This window comes from Nematolebias whitei, chromosome 8 (assembly GCF_014905685.2).
Source record: "Nematolebias whitei isolate Nwh7 chromosome 8, NemWhi1, whole genome shotgun sequence".
Taxonomy (NCBI): Eukaryota; Metazoa; Chordata; class Actinopteri; order Cyprinodontiformes; family Rivulidae; genus Nematolebias; species Nematolebias whitei.
Genome location: NC_056505.1, coordinates 20,750,269 through 20,766,877, shown reverse-complemented (window position 1 = coordinate 20,766,877; position 16,609 = coordinate 20,750,269). Strand labels below are relative to the sequence as shown.

The following is a 16,609-nucleotide window of genomic DNA, read 5'->3' as shown; positions in this document are numbered from 1 at the left end:
ATTGTAGCTGAAATAGCATAAATAGCTGAAACATGTATAAGTAAGCTGAAAGGAGCAGTATGAAGTTAGAAGAGGAATATAATGTAGTTGGCAGAAAGTATCTGAAAGGAGCACGAAACAGCTGAAAAAACCAGCTGAAATTCATTCAACCTTTATTTAGACAGGTTAATCCCACTGAGCCACGAGGACTCATTTACAAGAGAGACCTGATTTCTTTAACAAAGAATGATGACAACAATGGACAACTACTCCAACAATGGACAATCATAAAAGAGGCATACACACTTGATTTTTTTGTTATTGCTAAAAGTAGCTGAAAAAAGTTTAATTTTGCAAAAGAAAGCTGAAAGAAGCTGAACCAGAGTAAAATGTGAAAGGAGCAGTAAAAGGATGTAAACAGATCTAAAGATCTGAAGGATGTAAAATGAGCTCATTCATTTCCTATGAGGAAAATATGGCAGAAAAGGCTAAATATTTCAAAAAGCTAAAGTTGTGCCAACACCAAAAGTCATAGCAGGATTGTCCTAAAAGAGCTGAACGTTTTGATTTGTGATTTGTTGAAATAGCACAAAAAATTTTGGAACGAGAAAAATGCTGAAAAATGTATGAAAGAAAAATGGATCACAGTGTGAATGCTTCTTAAACATTCTCACAACGAGCTCTGTTGTTTCTGCTATTACACAGCTGACACTTTCATATCTTTATTTTGTGTTCCTGACTCTAACTTCTGCTGAAGTTACTTCAGAACAAATCAATGAAGACATTTCATGACTCAGATGATGTAACAAATCTATGAGGTTACGGCTTTTGTCAGGTGATTGCTGGAATGTTCTTGTTGGCCGTTCTCTTCAAACGGTTGCCACAGCTTGTCCTTCAGCACCTGCAGATCACAGCAACCTAGGCAGCAGCTTCGGTACATTCTGAGTTTTCATCCACTCACCATCCTGAGCACGTTTAATATTAAAAGTGTGAACGATTTGGGTCAGTCAGCTGGCACAAATGCAACACCTTCAACAGTTAAATGTTAGGCCAGATCTTTATGATCGAGCAGTAAAACCATACAAAACTAATACTGATGGTCCATAAGATGCAAAGACAATATCAGTGTATAGATTAGAATAAAACAGAGCAGAAAAATGTCCTTTAGTTGAGAGTATATTTATCACCCACTGCCAAAAAAACAGGAAATAGTGTGTGTGGGGTGGGTGCGTTTTAAAGTAGCTAAACTTTAATCAACTAGTTGGTGCACAGCCTTTCTGAGGCAGTCTCCAAAGCATCTTGCAGCATTTGCGGGGGTTCTCAATTTTTTTGGACGAGTTGCAGAAGTCGCTTGAATTTTAAACATGTTCAATCAATTTGTGTGACAAATTTTCTCTCTAAATTGTTACAGAGCTTTTATGGGTATCTTGAGCTCATCTCTAAAGTGCAGGAGTTGGATTTTGACAGACTGGAGCTCTTTTCTGGCAGCAAATACATCCAGGTCCAAAAACCACACAGATAACTCTTGAAAAACTGGTCACTAGGCCTGTCGCCATAAACAATAAATCAATTTAGAGTTACCAATCAGCCTTACATGCATGTTTTTGGTCTGTGGGAGGAAACTGGAGTACCCGGAAAAAGCTCACGCATGCACGGAGAGAACATACAGACTCCACCCAGGGAGGCCCCCGGACTGGGATTTGAGCCAGTGACCTGTTCGCTGAGAGGCAGCAGCTCTACCAGTTGCGCTACGGTGCTGCCCAATTAATCATGTGATAAATGAAAATGATCAACCTCATTTTCATTTTTCGGCTTTATCGCTTCTTCTTGTCAACCTGGATGACAAAAAGCTCACCTCCGATGCTCTTCACTGACACCTCCCTTTCTCTTTAAAATCCATTTAACGATCCAAAATCATGCTTTTGGATCGTTAAAAGCAGCTAAGCTGAGAAGCTAAGCTACGAGCTAAGCTAACAGGCCAACCTCAGGAAAAAAAACTCTGTCTTGTCGAAGCTCCAAAATTCACGGTTGAAATCCGTGCCTTCGCGTAAAAAGTTGTTTTTCTCTGCAAAAAGAAGCTGAGAACTTGTTTACTGATTTTTTATTAAAAGCTTTGTGTGAAAAATGTTATGTTAAAGAGCTCTAACCACACTGAGTATATGCCATTTTGAGAACCCCCCCCCCCCCCCCCTCCCAAAAAAAAGGAAGGAGAGAGCCCATGCCATGTCAAGGGGCCTTCCTCCCATTTTTCTTAAATGGACACGCTACTTGCTCCCTCACTATCCATTCTTCGGTTCAAACAATCTCATACTGCCATCCAGTGGTCAAAAAAGGTACCACACACAAAAATTCACCAACATTCTTCTTAAATTTGACAATAATTACTAATTATTGTCAAATTTCAAACAATATTATTGATTATTGCAATAGACAATTAATTGCCCGGCAAAATTTGTTCTCATAACAGGCCTACTGGTCACTTGGTTACAAACACTCCAACTTCAATGGGAATATAGTGTATTTTCTCACAACACTGAGTCAAGTTTGAGTCGCCGTCTAGTCTCAGTCACAGCTCAGTGTGCTTTTGGAGCCAGTTTGATTCAAGATGGCTGCCACAGCTAATCAGCCTTAGCAAACTCAAACATGGCTGACAGATCGTGCTTGACATTGTGCATTAAAATCTGTCATGAAAGGTGATGAGCATTCCTTCAAGGAATGTTAGACCTTTTAATTAAAATTTTGACCATAGGAGTGATGATGTTTTCTCCGGCTGTTTGCAGATAACAGTGTTTAAACTTTGGCAGTCAGGTTTGTTTACATATGTGGACGATGGAGCTAAAGGAAGCTTGTTTTGTCTGTAGACATCCTCTCATGGACAGCCATCTGTCTGGCCAACGTGTGTGTGTGTTAGCAAGAGGGTTTGTGTGTGCAGATGATGAACTTGGCTGTGTAATATGTCCATTGTGGACAGACTCATTTTGGCAGGAAATTACAGCTATCTGTGCGGCTCTGGCTGAAGGCTCATATTCTCCCCCTCCGGCTCGCAGAACGATGCCCACACAGGGGAACGTCTCCATAGTCACCAGAGGGATTGATTCACCGCTTGTTTTAATCATTGCTGTGTAGCATGTCTCAAGTCAGCGGGGACAAGGACACATCGTCGTGACAACAACAAACTAATCAGAGTTGCCTTGTAATCATCTGATCTCAAAAAAAGTAAGAAGTAGATGTGGACAGGGTTTGGAACGGCATCTGTAGTTTCTGATTAGAACCGGAAATTGTTCAGAGACAGGGAGGGTCCCTTGTCCACCCCTCACCCCCACCACGAATGAACCTCCATTTCCCAGAAGCCCTCAGAATGAGAGCTGATGACTCACTCTCATGATCTTTGATCCTAGCTGTGTTTTCTCCACTTAACTCTTCAAAGCTGGCCTCTCTCTGAATCCAGGTATATTATCTCACACACGTGCGTTAGACTCTTGAATTGTCCTGATTATCCTCTGAGTATGTTTGCCACTCAGTCAAATTGTTTCCAACAAGCACCTCACCGACTGTTTGTGCCACTTGTGGCATACTAATGAATGAGTCATCCAGCATCTATCGTGTCGTTCACAGGTGAAGCAGATTATGGAGGAAGCCGTCACCAGGAAGTTTGTTCACGAAGACAGCAGCCACATTGTGTCTTTCTGCGGTAAGTACTTGAAAATAAACGATAACAGCTTTTATTCTTCTGTAACAGAAAGTTTTTATGTTCCCTTTGTATTACCTTTGAATCTTGGACTGCCGTAATGATTTGGTCAGCATTGGTTAGTCTTAATAATTTAAATTTCTGACATATTTTCATTTATCTACACCGGGGTTCTCAAACATTTTGGGTTCAGGGACCCCTTAAAGTGGAGAAAAGATTTCAAGGACCCCCTCATAACCCTCATAGTTGTTAAATAATTTTCTTCAGTTTGTGTCTTTAATGCAATGGAAATATTTATGTAACATAAATACTTAAGACCTGCACTTTAATAGTGTTAATACAAGTTTTATAATTTTTAAACATGGGGTATTTTTCATTCAAGACATACTTTTTTAACAAAAATTTTTATTTCATTTTCCAAAAATTACAGTTTTGAGGAAAATTAACAGTATCAAAAACACTTGAAAACTTTATCTATTCACATAATGAACATAATAATTGTATTGCCACTTCTTCAAATTATTACAGAAAATTCTTTACAGTTGTCCCTCATTTATCGCGGGGGATCAGTACCCTGAAGCCCCGTGATAAGTGAAAAACTGCGAAGTAGGAATAGTAGTACAAGTAGTAACTAGTAGTTTATTTTAGTATATATATACTGTATATATAAAAGCATTTAAAACCCTTCCCATACTTTTGCAATATTCTAAACAATGTTTCTAAACTCTAAACTCTCTAAAAGAGCACAGTATGTCATGATTTCAGCTCTCTGCCTCTAGCTGCAGTCTTGGCCACGCCCATTTCTCCGCTCTGCATTGAGATCAGCTGATCAGCTGCAGGAAGAAGCCTCTCCCACAGCTGTGGGCTGCACACAGGTGCTAAATAATTTTAAATAATGTATTTTAAATAAAAATTTCATGCCGATCGTGCGGCTCATCCATCAATCAGCCATTGTGTGTCATGTCCAGTCTTATTGAAAAACCACGATAGAGCAAGTCCACAAATGGATTACTGTACATAAAACTGAACAGAATAATAACAGCAGTAGTCATAACGAGTAATAGGGCTTAATTTGTAAACTGATCAATGCTGGAACGCAAATAGTGGGCAGGGCGGGGGGGATCCTCCCCCAGAAAATCTTGAATAAAGTAGATATGATTTCCTGCATTTTGGTGTATTTCAACAGGTTATTAAACATCTATGTGCTTGTTAAAAATAAATAAATAAATATATATATATATATATATAAACAGCTTGTTGGTCAAATTTACATATTTTTCATGCAATTTTGAGTCACCAGATTGTCTCCCAACAGTGGCGGCTCACTCATGGACATCATAAACAAACTGTACTCAACAAAATAAAGCTGGACCTCTGTGGGAGAATCAGGAAGCAACAGTGGGATCTGAGAAAGAACTTGAACAACAGGATATTTTATATTTATGTGGGTGATTACTGGATGAGGAACAGATGTGAGAATATGCTGTACAAGGGAAGCTGAGGGGAAACAATAACCTGAGACACTGGGAAAGAATCAATAACTATATATATATATATATATATATATATATATATATATATATATATATAAATGAATGCATAAACAAAAATAGAAAACTACACGAAACCCAACAAGATGATATTATTAAACAACAAAATAAATGAGCTGTTGGAATAAATTGGTTCTAAATAAAATTAAAAACACATTTCAAGTTCAATAATTCACTAAGTGTTATTATTGCTCCTACCTCCAAATCAAACTGTTAAATCACAGTTTGAACACAATGAGAAACACACTGCCCACATGCAGGCGCTCACACTCGTCAGACCAGAGCTGTAATCAGGAATCACATTTATTTCTGGCTTTCAGTGTGAAAATAAAACAACTTTCACTTGAGCTCTGTTTGATTAAATCCATGTGTGCAAACGAGCCGTGTTCCCAAGTCCAACGATAAGACTTTTCTTTTTATAAAAGCAGCAACATGAGGCAAAGCAGTGTTTTGCTGTAAACATTTGAAGAGCAGCACACGCCTTTCTTGACGCTGACTCAGGTTAACACGAAAAGAAAATAACATAAAGGAACGAGCCGCCGTCGTGTTGCCTCATTGTAACAATGTGCAACGAGCCACACAATAAATAAAGTTTCAGGTCTCGATATGACAGCCAGCTTTTTAATGCTGCAAAAATGTAATTGCACAGTTACATAGTAAGTTTAGTTTGAGTTTCACCACATGTAAAGCAAGTCCGAAAACATTCTTCTGTTCCAATGGTCAACTCAGCACTCCTCTCCATTTGTGGTTTTATTTCATTCTCAGAGGTTGAAGAAAATATTTCTTACAGCGTGCTGTTTTTTTGGTTTTTTTTTTACAGTGTGGCTGAAAGTCTATTTTCTTCCTTCCCATCATTTTGTCGGGGGTTTTGATGTGCTTTGTGTGTCCCTTCAGTACTTTCATGTTGCAGTGTCAACAGATTTCTTGGCCTTTGGCGCGGAGATCATTTGTTGGATCGAGGCGAGTGTTTTCTCGGCTAATATGATACACCCCATCAGTTCGGAATGACCCTCTCCTCTGTCTGCTGTGTTGTCCGCCAGCCTCCTCCTCTTCATCCTCCTCCTGTGATCATCGTCACAGCTTTCTCCAGCTGTGCGGTGTCAGAAAACGGAGTGTGAGGAGAAGAGCTCAGTTAGCTCACTGGGGAGCCATTAACCTCCACCATCATGGCTGCTTTTACGAGCTGCCGGGGATCACTCAATAAAATGTCGACATTCAGAGCACCCCTGAAAGAAGAAGCAATAAGAGAAAGGAAAAGGCAAAAAAAAATCTCTGTATTGTATCTGGCTGGAGGCTCTGTCTTTTTGTTGTCGACTGATAAGTCTTTAGTTTTCAGAAGTAAGCACTTTCCTTTCTTTCTCTCGTTTAATCATCTGCTGCCAAAAAAGTGAAGGTGAGTGATGATGTTGTCCCATAAACCTTAGGATGAATTTAAATAAAATATAAATGAATCAATGTATATCTGCAACTGAATAACTGTTGGAGTCAACCAAGTTTTAGCTGGCTGCCACAACCAAATTATTAAAAAATAAATAAAAAAAATCACAAAAATGGCTATAACTCAGTCAGTTTGATATATATTTACCTAAAATGTAGTGTGGTAGAAGCTGAGAGTCATTCACAACACATACTATGAGTATGACACAATATTCTACAAGATTGTACTTTTTTTTTTTTTTCTTGCTTGCTCTCGGTGGAAGGCAGACACGTCCTCTGCTCCGTCCCTCGTTACGTCCATGGTTTGCTGTTTGTCTTGTGAACCATTTTCAGAGCCCCATTTTTGCATACCTTCTGAATTGTTCCTTGGATGTTATGGAAACAAAGACGCTCTGTCCCCCTCCCCACCCCGTCCCTTCCCCAAGGTCGTGGACCTGACAGAGCTCAACTGAGCTGGCTGATAAACAAACACCTCTTATCAGGACTATGGCTGGGGGGGGGGGGGGGGGGGGTTTCTGGCTATGACCTTCCCTCAAACTCAGTGCCTCCACTGGCCTCCCTCTCCTCCCACGGAGCAGCAACCTAGGAGATGCGAAGGAGCGCCAAGGGCTGCGTCACTCACCTGGCAGCCATGCTGGGACCCCCCACCCCCTACTCACTTGCCTTCCTGGTGCAGCATTCTAAGAGATGCGAAGGCGCCATGGGCTGCGTCACTCACCTGGTGGCTGTGCTGGGACTTCCACCCCTACCCACTCCAAATGCATGTTGCTCTTAACACGCATATGTATTATGTCTGTTTAAGTTGCTTTGCTGTGATCTGTCAAGGACACAGTGTGAGAGATCCTTTTTTATACCTCTCTCCTCATGTTTTCTTCCCTTTTTCTTATCTAAGCACTAGGGGCAGCACATCTTAGAAGGTGCAGCCCCCTGTACACTTCTGTCCATCTTTAGGACGGCTGTACGGAAAGTAATTTTGATGTACTTCATTGTGTAAGGATAATAAAAGCATTCTGATTCTGATATTGTTTTTATGTTCTGACCAAAACATCTCCCATCATTTCTTTACAAAAGCTGAGCTTAGATGATCTTTCAAGAAATAGCAGATAATTTTAACCAGTTTTTTTTCTTACAGTCTACCAGTAATTACATTTAAAAACAAATCTCTGTAATGTTGCTTGTTGTTTTGGTATCTGTGAACAGATTTAATCACTTCCTGCCAGTGAAGCAGATAAAAGTCACGTCTACTCAAACCTGGTTTCTTTTAAAACTGACAAACGAGAATTTAGGGATTAGTTTACTGGCAGGAAAAACATTTTTTACACATTCTTTTCCTATATTGTCTAGTGGCAGCTGTTCTGCTATAATGTCAGGTTTAGATAAAAAATGTCATCAACAGTTTTGTTTTCACCTGGTTAGCTCTGCTTGTCTGTAGTAAGAGCCGGTGTTGTTGTTGATTTGGTGGCTTATCAGGATGATGAGTTGGTCAGCAGCGTGTCACAGGCGACAGACTCTCACAGCCTCGGTTGCCACAGATACCGGATGATTGGGAGCAATTTTCTGCACTGACTGTTTTCAGCAGGTGGGACTCCACAGAGGACTGGTCCATGATGCACTTGTGCTTTGTGGCATGTTAGGCTGCTGGTTTCGGCTTCTGCTTTCTTTGTTTTTTGGGGTTTTTTTTGTGAATAAGCTCACATTGCTGTAAATGAGAAATGAACATCTTCCATGCTGGTTTGTGGACTTGACTAAACATCTTTGTTATGTTGATGCAGTTGTGACTGACAATTTTCCTTAGTTTGGTAGAAATTAGTTAATTTTTTTGTAAAAGGCAGAAAAAGCTGGGATCTTGTTAATGCACTTTTTTCATTTGAGGCCACTTATAAAAGTTGATAAGGGTAACAGGCATGAACAACGAGACATTTTAATGGGGCTTCTTGTTCTGACATTTACCTTTTTGCTCCTGTAATGACGTGAGATGAGGAGCGAGCGGTGCAGGAAGGTCGGAGTGAGGAAAAAGAACAGTCAGGAAATAAAATATGAAAAAAAAGAGCGCCAGAGTGAAGGAGAGAAGGAAGTTGTTTGTTTGAGCGAGGACAGTTGGAAAAAAGGGATCACGACGGTCACAAGTTTTCGCCGCCTCTCCCTCTGCTCATCTCTCCCAGAGCTCCATCTCTCTATCAACAGGGGTTGCCATGGCAACCCCAGCCTTCCTCCTGACCCCATGTGAACAGAGCCACAGGATTATCCCTGACAGAAAATTCAAATGTCAACACGACAACCAGGCGCTGCCACGTAGGCCCAAAATGGAAGCAGCGTCCACATCAGTAAAGAAAGCGTGTCAACATGTCATCAACCTGTGTGTCCAGAACAGTTTACAGAGATTAGATGAAGGTGTCAATAAATTAAACAGATGTAATCCTGAGAATTCATTTGGAGAACGTGAAATCTTTGATTTTACACTAGTAAAACAAAAGTCATGAGGATGTAGCCGAATGGTTTTTACGGTTCCTCCGAGCACAAAAACATTCAAGAGAACTTGCAATTTTACTCAAATCTATTGTTTTCTCACGATGACACTGTTTCTGATGAGTTCTTGTGTCCTTTATCCTTTCGCTCGTCAAATAAAAAGTAGATTTTCCGACCTCTGTCTTCTGTCCACACAGCTGCGGTGGAGGCTTGTGTTCTGCATGGGCTGAGACGGCGAGCTGCGGGGTTTTTGCGTAGCAACAAGATAGCAGCGCTCTTCATGAAGGTGGGGAAAAGCTTCCCCCCAGCTGAAGAGCTTTGCAGGAAGGCCCAGGAGCTGGAACAGATCATGGAGACCAAGTGAGAGTCGCACACGTCACTGCAGACTTCAAAAAGATCTGCATCAAAGCCCGTTTGATTCTCCAAATGATAAAAACAAACGGATGCTTGTCTGATCAGTTGTCTCTGTTCAGATTTCCCCCTTTTCTAAGCTTCTAAATAATTCATGCTTAATGTCTCTGCTGTTCTCCTCTGCAGACGAAGCCAAAGCTTGCAAAGTCAAGACGGTCTTCGGAAGATGCCTCGGCTGCCCAGCCTCAACCCACCGGGAGTCAAGAACCTGTGGATCAGGACTGCTCTGTTCGAGAAAGTGCTGGATAAGATCGTCCTCTACCTGGTGGAGAACAGCAGGTGTGTATAGAAGACGGAGAACACGTTCTTTAGCAGTGTTACAAGGTTTATATGCCTTCTCAGAATCCCCTTTTTCACATTTTCTTCCAGTAAATACTATGAGAAAGAAGCTTTCCTAATGGACCTTGTAGATGGACCTATTCTGGCATCATTGTTGGGTAATAATATGTGACACTGTAAGAAACTGGCTTGTTCTTTGTCATGATCCAATATTATAAACATAGGACAAAAAATAAGGGAGTGAGGACATTTGTAGTTCATTTCTTTGAAACTATGCTTCCTACAATGGCAACACTCACACCCACAGAGCAGAGGATTTTAGAGACTACCTCCAGAATCTGACAGCAGAGCACATGGAATGACCTCAACCTCACTGAAGACCTGGAAGATTGTCTTTAGTACGTTGTGTCTGACCAACACAACCACATTGTATGACTTGAGGAAAATTCTGGTTAAAGAATGGGATGCCATCCCACAGTAGTGTGTGACCAAGCTGCTGAGCAGCATAAGGAGGTTCCATGTTGTGTCTGTGTATGGTTCTTCCACATGATAGCAAGGCCCTTGCTGTTAAATGAATGCTGTTGTTCTTTCTGCTGCTCTCTTTCTGAAGGGTTGTTACAGAGATGGAGCTCACGTGAAAGATTTGGCAATTGTTTTTAGGCCAAATGCACATCCTGACTTAACCTGGGCTTGAAAAACCTCAGGATTATTGCTGTTAAATGAATAAATTCTTAAACTGCCTATATGGTTTGTTTGTCAGACTTCAATCGTTCAATTAAAAAAATGCTAAATACGAGTCAATAGCAAAATAAGCTATTTGGCATTAGCAGAGAAGACTTGGCACGTTTTCGTGGGAGCAACCCAAAAACTCAACACTACTGCTAAACCCACAGCTGTGTTTTCCTAACATCATGGCAACATGTATAAGAAATTAAACAGACTTTCCAACAGAATAAGTTTGTTGCCAAGAAGCATTGCCACAAAGAAAAAACGAACCAAAAACAAAATAGCTTACGGTTTGTGCTAAATTCATTATGATCAGAAAACAAGCAGAGTAGAACATTATAGCATCTTTTATTTCTTTCACTGCAGTTTTTGTGCCATTTGTCCAATCTGCTCAAGCCTGACTGATTGCACACTCATAAAGAATGACATTTCTGTCAAATCTTATTTTCAGAGCACATTCCTTAAAGTTTAAGATCTTGCAGAGCTGACTGTGTTAGTCCCGTCTCACTGTGCGGTTTCTTTGTGACAGTCGGACCTTGTGCGTTGGAGTACACCAAGATGAAAACGGCAGATCACTTCTGGACAGACCCGTCTGCTGACGAGCTGGTTCAGAGACATCGCATCCACAGTGGCCTCTGCAGGCAGGATTCTCCCACCAAGAGACCGGCGTTGTGTGTAAGTATGAAATCTCAGGCTCTATCTGATTTTAACTCTGATGGATCAGCTCACACGCACAGGCAGACATTTGGTTTTGGGATGCATCAAGTGAAGAACAGAGTGTGACAGGAGAGGGAACAGAGTGTTTCTGGGCCCTTCTTACTCGTTCAGTTGCTATGAACTGGGTCACCTCAGCCCTTCTTACAGTTCGTGGCACTTTTTTTCGGTTGTGTTATTGCTGTGCTTGGTGGATGTGAACGTTCTCGGTAAAACAACACTGGTCTTTGGGGGCAGCTGCACTGGTGCACATGAACAAGCATGTGTTAGTCATCGCTGCGCTCTTCGATTCGAAGTTGTTTGTGTCCACGCAGATCCAGAAGCGACACTCCAGCAGCAGCATGGATGAGCGGCCTTCCCCTTCCCCGTCAGCTCGAGACTACGTGGAGTCTCTGCATCAGAACAGCAGGGCGACGCTGCTTTTTGGCAAGAACAACGTGCTCGTACAACCGGTAACACTCTCATCCTTCTTCAACACCTAAAAATAAACCTGCTCATAAAGACTCTGACATAATGTATTACAGCAAATTAAATACCGTATTCTCCAGACTATAAGTCGCTCCGGAGTATAGGTCGCATCAGTCAAAAAATGCCTCGTGAAGAGGAAAACACATATATATGTCGTTTCAGAGTATAAGTTGCATTTACTTAGAAGTGTATTTCACAAAGTGCAAGAACAGACATTTAATGTGAAATAACAATAACACAGAGAACAGACCTGGGATCCTGAACAGGCTTAATTAACAAAACAAGCCAACGAGTCAATAAGCAAGTTACCGGTAAATTCACCGATCTCATTCTACATCGTGTTTGGGGGCATTTTACTTGTGTTACGTTTTCCTCAGTTGTCTCTAAGTGAATGTTTGGAGGGTTAGAGGGCCCTCTTGCGGCTGCAGATGGTAATGTTTACTCTTTGGTTCATGTCAGTATGAATGAACATTTAACGTGTCAGTCAAAAATTGTGTCATGAATAGTGGAACAAAACATGTATAAGTCGCAGGACTGGCCAAACTATGAAAAAAAGTGTGACTTATAGTCCAGAAAATACGGTAATAATGGCTTCAGGAGCCTGTGCTATGGTTGTGTTTTTATTATTACACTTTGTCTCTGTCGCATTGAAAACAATTGCTTTTTGTGTAAAAGGGGTAAATACATCTTACTGAGTTCAGCTTCTGAACGCTTTTCTTACACTTTGTCCTCACGTAGCTCACATGATGTTGTTCTAAACATCTGTGCTGGTTTGTGTTTCAGAGGGATGACATGGAGGCTATCCCAGGTTACCTCTCCTTGCATCAGACTGCTGACATCATGACGCTAAAGTGGACACCCAATCAGCTCATGAACGGTTCTGTTGGAGACTTAGACTACGAACGCAGGTCCAATATCAAACACCTAGGCTTCCTGGGAGGAATACTGCCAGAGTTTTAGACTAAAATCATACTTCATTTAGAAATAACACAGTTCTAGTTGCTTTTGTCTAATCTTGGAAATAACATTGTGCTCAGTCTTGTGCATTATTGCGATACGTCACACTCAGAGAATGTGCTGTGAAACACCCAGCTACTATCATGTCAAATGTTTGCTAAAATCTGCTGTTTACTGAGCGGTAGCTATTTTTGTGTCATTTAATGCTGATAAAGTGTGGCAGCCATCTTGAAATGAATATGCATCCAGTGATAGTTTTCTGCAAGTCTTATTAAAACATATTCAATGACTTAAGAGATATTTTGCTTACAGAAAGCAAGGTTGACTCCAAATACTTAATGGCAAAATTTCAAAGAAAAATCTTGCACAATCTCTCCACCCTCAGAATAATATGCTACAACTTCAGTAAGTTTTAGCTCAACTTCTGTAAAATTTACTAAGTTATGTCTGTTTGGTGTTTTTAAGGTCAGTGGGCTGTGCTGGCCTTCTTGAATTAGGGCGACTCCAAAAGTTAATCGATTGCAGATGTACATCCACTGAATATTTTCTGAGTTTCATTAAAATTTCTCACACACGCAGACATTATTGGTCAGTGATGACCCACCAGAGAATAGATGATCATGATTAGAATAAATGTGAAGAACAAACCTGCTTTTGATATTTTCGGTATTCCTCCTCACACCAAGAGCTCAGAACTTGTAAAGTGCCTCTGCTGGATATCATTTTTTAATTCTGATTGGCTGTGCGGTTTTTGTGGCACCTGGGTATTACTGAATAATGCAGCGCGTTGGTCTGTTGCTCAGAGGGTTGGATAACTGCTGCTGATCTGAAGAAGCCTATTTTCAGCAGATGGTTTCTTGGCTGCAACACCATTTCTCTAAAACCTGCAAAAACTATGTCATGCTATATCTGTGCAGGGTTTCTTTTACTACAAATGATTACAGTATTTTTGTTTATAACATCTTTTTGTCATTTATTGTGAAACTGGGGTCTCTTTTGATATTTTTGCTTAATCTAAACTTATCTAATTATAAAGTCCTATCACTCCTTGAAGGAATGCTACTACAACACTAAATTTTATATCAGTTACGTTAAAATTTTCTATATTAAAGTCAATTTTGTGTGTGCTAAAGTCAGTTAGCTGTAGCAGCCGTGTTGAGGTTGACTCCAATAGTTAATCTGTTGTAGATGTGTGCATATCTAATGATTAGCGCAAAGTGATTTAATTGACAACTAATTTAATTTATTGTTTTGCAGCGTGTACTGGGACTACGCCATGACAATCCCTTTAGAGGAGATAGTTTATTTGCACTGTCATCAACAAGGTACAGTTGTGCACTTTAATGCCCTACTTTGAAGTTAGTTGGGACACAGATCACATGTAGCCAGTAGATATAATCTGATAAATCATTATCTATGCATATGTCTTTCCTGTAGTGGACAGTGGGGGGACGGTGGTGCTGGTCAGCCAGGATGGCATCCAGAGACCTCCACTCCGCTTCCCCAGAGGAGGCCATCTGCTCCAGTTCCTGTCCTGCCTGGAGAACGGCCTGCTCCCCCATGGTCAGCTGGACCCTCCACTTTGGTCCCAGAGGGGAAAGGTCAGCACGCCTTTATCTCACTCTAATCCAGAACACAATATGAGCTCAAAATTGGCATTCCTCCAGGAAACATAACTTAAACGTTAAACCGACTCATCTAATGAGGAATCAATGAAAAAGACATTTGGTTTCGGAAACAGATCAGTATCCTTGTTGCTGTGTTGCCTTTAGTGATACAGATGACTGTGTGTTTAATGCACTCTCAGCACAGACACACAATACAGGCCTACCCATAGGAATAGGTGCTTTTGTGAGCTTAATCAAATAATAATAAACAGCCACATGTGTTCAAACTCCATTAATGAGATGACTCATGCAGGCACTTGTTGTCTGAACAAAAAGGGTGTCTCCAGTGGGCTCTAACAGCTGAACAATTTTGTTGTTGGCTTTAATTTATTTTCAGGGAAAGGTATTTCCTAAACTGAAGAAGAGGGTACCTCCAGGATCCAGCTCCTCAGACTCGGTCTCGGACAAAGAAGAGGACGAGGCCACGGACTATGTCTTCCGCATAATTTTTCCAAACAGCCAATCAGAATTCGGTGGGTTTCCTTTCTCAGAAGCAACCTGAACGACGCAGTACCCAGAAAGGGTGGGGTGGAAGGGATTCATGCATTTTGATGAAAATGTTGCTCATTGTTTGTAACAGTGACTGTAACCCATCGTCTCCATCTGACCTCTTCTTTCTCCCTTGAACTGAGTGGACAGTCCAGCTCCCAAACAGGGACCCAGGTTGTGCCCAGGAGGCCCTGCTGCTGTCAGGAAGAATCGCCCTCACTCACAGGAAGCAGCTGTAACACTGTCACACCGCACCTCGTCAGTCCATCTGTCAGCTTGCCTTGCTTTAATCTCCTATTCTAATATCCTCGTGGACTGACCTGCACCTCTGGCAATGTTTATCGATGTACAGCGTTATTAATGCCACACTGTGTCACACCCTCCTGACTGCAATAACCTTTTAACAGCTGATAGGGTGATTGATCAAATCTGGCTGCTGAGCTGGGAAAGTGCTTACTGTATTTATCTTGCTTTTTTCTAATAATCTAACCTCTACTACCCCAATTCTGTAAAAGTTGGGATGTTGTGTAAAAATATTATTAATATAAACCAGACAAATTCTACTGAGATTGTAGTTCTATTTTGCAAGGGAGACCTGGGCCTGAAGGCAGCCTAACATGCATATTTTTGTACTGTGGGTGGAAACCAGAGTACCCAGGGAAAGCCCACACAAACATGCAAACCCCACACAGAAAGACACCAGGTCCAAACTGGGGACTGAACCCAGGAACTTCTTGCTGTGAGGCACCAGTGCTATCCACCAAGCTGCTGTGCTGCCCAGAATCTAATTAAATACAGAATTAAACAGTTTTCAATTTTCATAAACCCATATTTTATTTGCAATAGAACAGAGTAAACATATCAAACATTTAAAATCTTTTACTATGAAGCCATGCTGTTGTAACTGATGCAGCATGTTTAACAATATCTTACTAAAATATACAAGGCCTTGCTTGAAAAAGATATTATCTGGATAGCAGCATCCATCCATCCATTATCTTCCGCTTGTTCCAAAGTCGGGTCACGGGATCAGCAGCTAGAACAGAGGCCCAGACATCTCTTTCCACAGCCACCTCTTCCAGCTCTTCTGGGAGAACTCCAAGGCGTTCCCAGGCCAACTAGCAAATGTAGTCTCTCCAGCGTGTCCTGGATATTCCCTTGGGTTTCCTCCCAGTCGGACATGCCCGAAGCACCTACCTAGAGAGGCACCTAGGGAGCATCCTTACCAGATGCCTGAACCGCCTCAATTGGCTCCTCTTGATGTGGAGGAGCAGCGGTTCTACTGAGTCTCTTTTGGAAAACTGAACCCCTCACCCTGTCTCCAAGAGTCCAGCTATCTTGCAGAGGAAACTCATTTCAACCACCTGTATCCGCAATCTCGTTCTTTCGATCACTACCCAGAGACGATGACCATAGGTGAGGGTAGTAATGTAGACCAAGAGCCCCCAAACTGGGGCGTCCATTATCGAGTTCGAGGATGGCCACCGCGAGAAGCACCAACAACCTTGAGGCCACAGTTCAAGGCAGCCACCTCAACAACTGAGGGGCGGAACATGGTTCACTCGGGCTCAGTGTCCCCAGGCTTAGCTGGGATGTGGTTAAAGCTTACGAGCTCCAGTGACGTCCAGAGCAGGATCAGACCTGTTTTTTGAAGTGCCGCCTGAGAGTCCCAAAGATCACGAGCATCCAGTATTGAATTTCAGCCTTGTCCTTTGGGTGGAGAGTTCTCCAGATTAATATATATATATATATATATATATATATATATATATATAATT

General features: G+C 41.5%; 1 protein-coding gene across 1 annotated transcript in view; it reads left to right on the top strand.

Annotated features, from left to right (window-relative positions):
* The first annotated feature begins 3,106 nt into the window (after positions 1 to 3,106).
* Positions 3,107 to 16,609, top strand: part of sgsm1a (small G protein signaling modulator 1a) — a 26,465-nt gene continuing 12,962 nt past the window's right edge. The window contains exons 1-12 of the mRNA XM_037680095.1: positions 3,107 to 3,115; positions 3,595 to 3,670; positions 9,318 to 9,480; positions 9,658 to 9,810; positions 9,901 to 9,968; positions 11,066 to 11,211; positions 11,565 to 11,702; positions 12,502 to 12,626; positions 13,933 to 14,000; positions 14,113 to 14,276; positions 14,680 to 14,815; positions 14,923 to 15,066. Coding sequence (XP_037536023.1) covers positions 3,107 to 3,115; positions 3,595 to 3,670; positions 9,318 to 9,480; positions 9,658 to 9,810; positions 9,901 to 9,968; positions 11,066 to 11,211; positions 11,565 to 11,702; positions 12,502 to 12,626; positions 13,933 to 14,000; positions 14,113 to 14,276; positions 14,680 to 14,815; positions 14,923 to 15,066 — 1,390 coding nt within the window. The remainder of the gene's footprint in view (positions 3,116 to 3,594; positions 3,671 to 9,317; positions 9,481 to 9,657; positions 9,811 to 9,900; positions 9,969 to 11,065; positions 11,212 to 11,564; positions 11,703 to 12,501; positions 12,627 to 13,932; positions 14,001 to 14,112; positions 14,277 to 14,679; positions 14,816 to 14,922; positions 15,067 to 16,609) is intronic.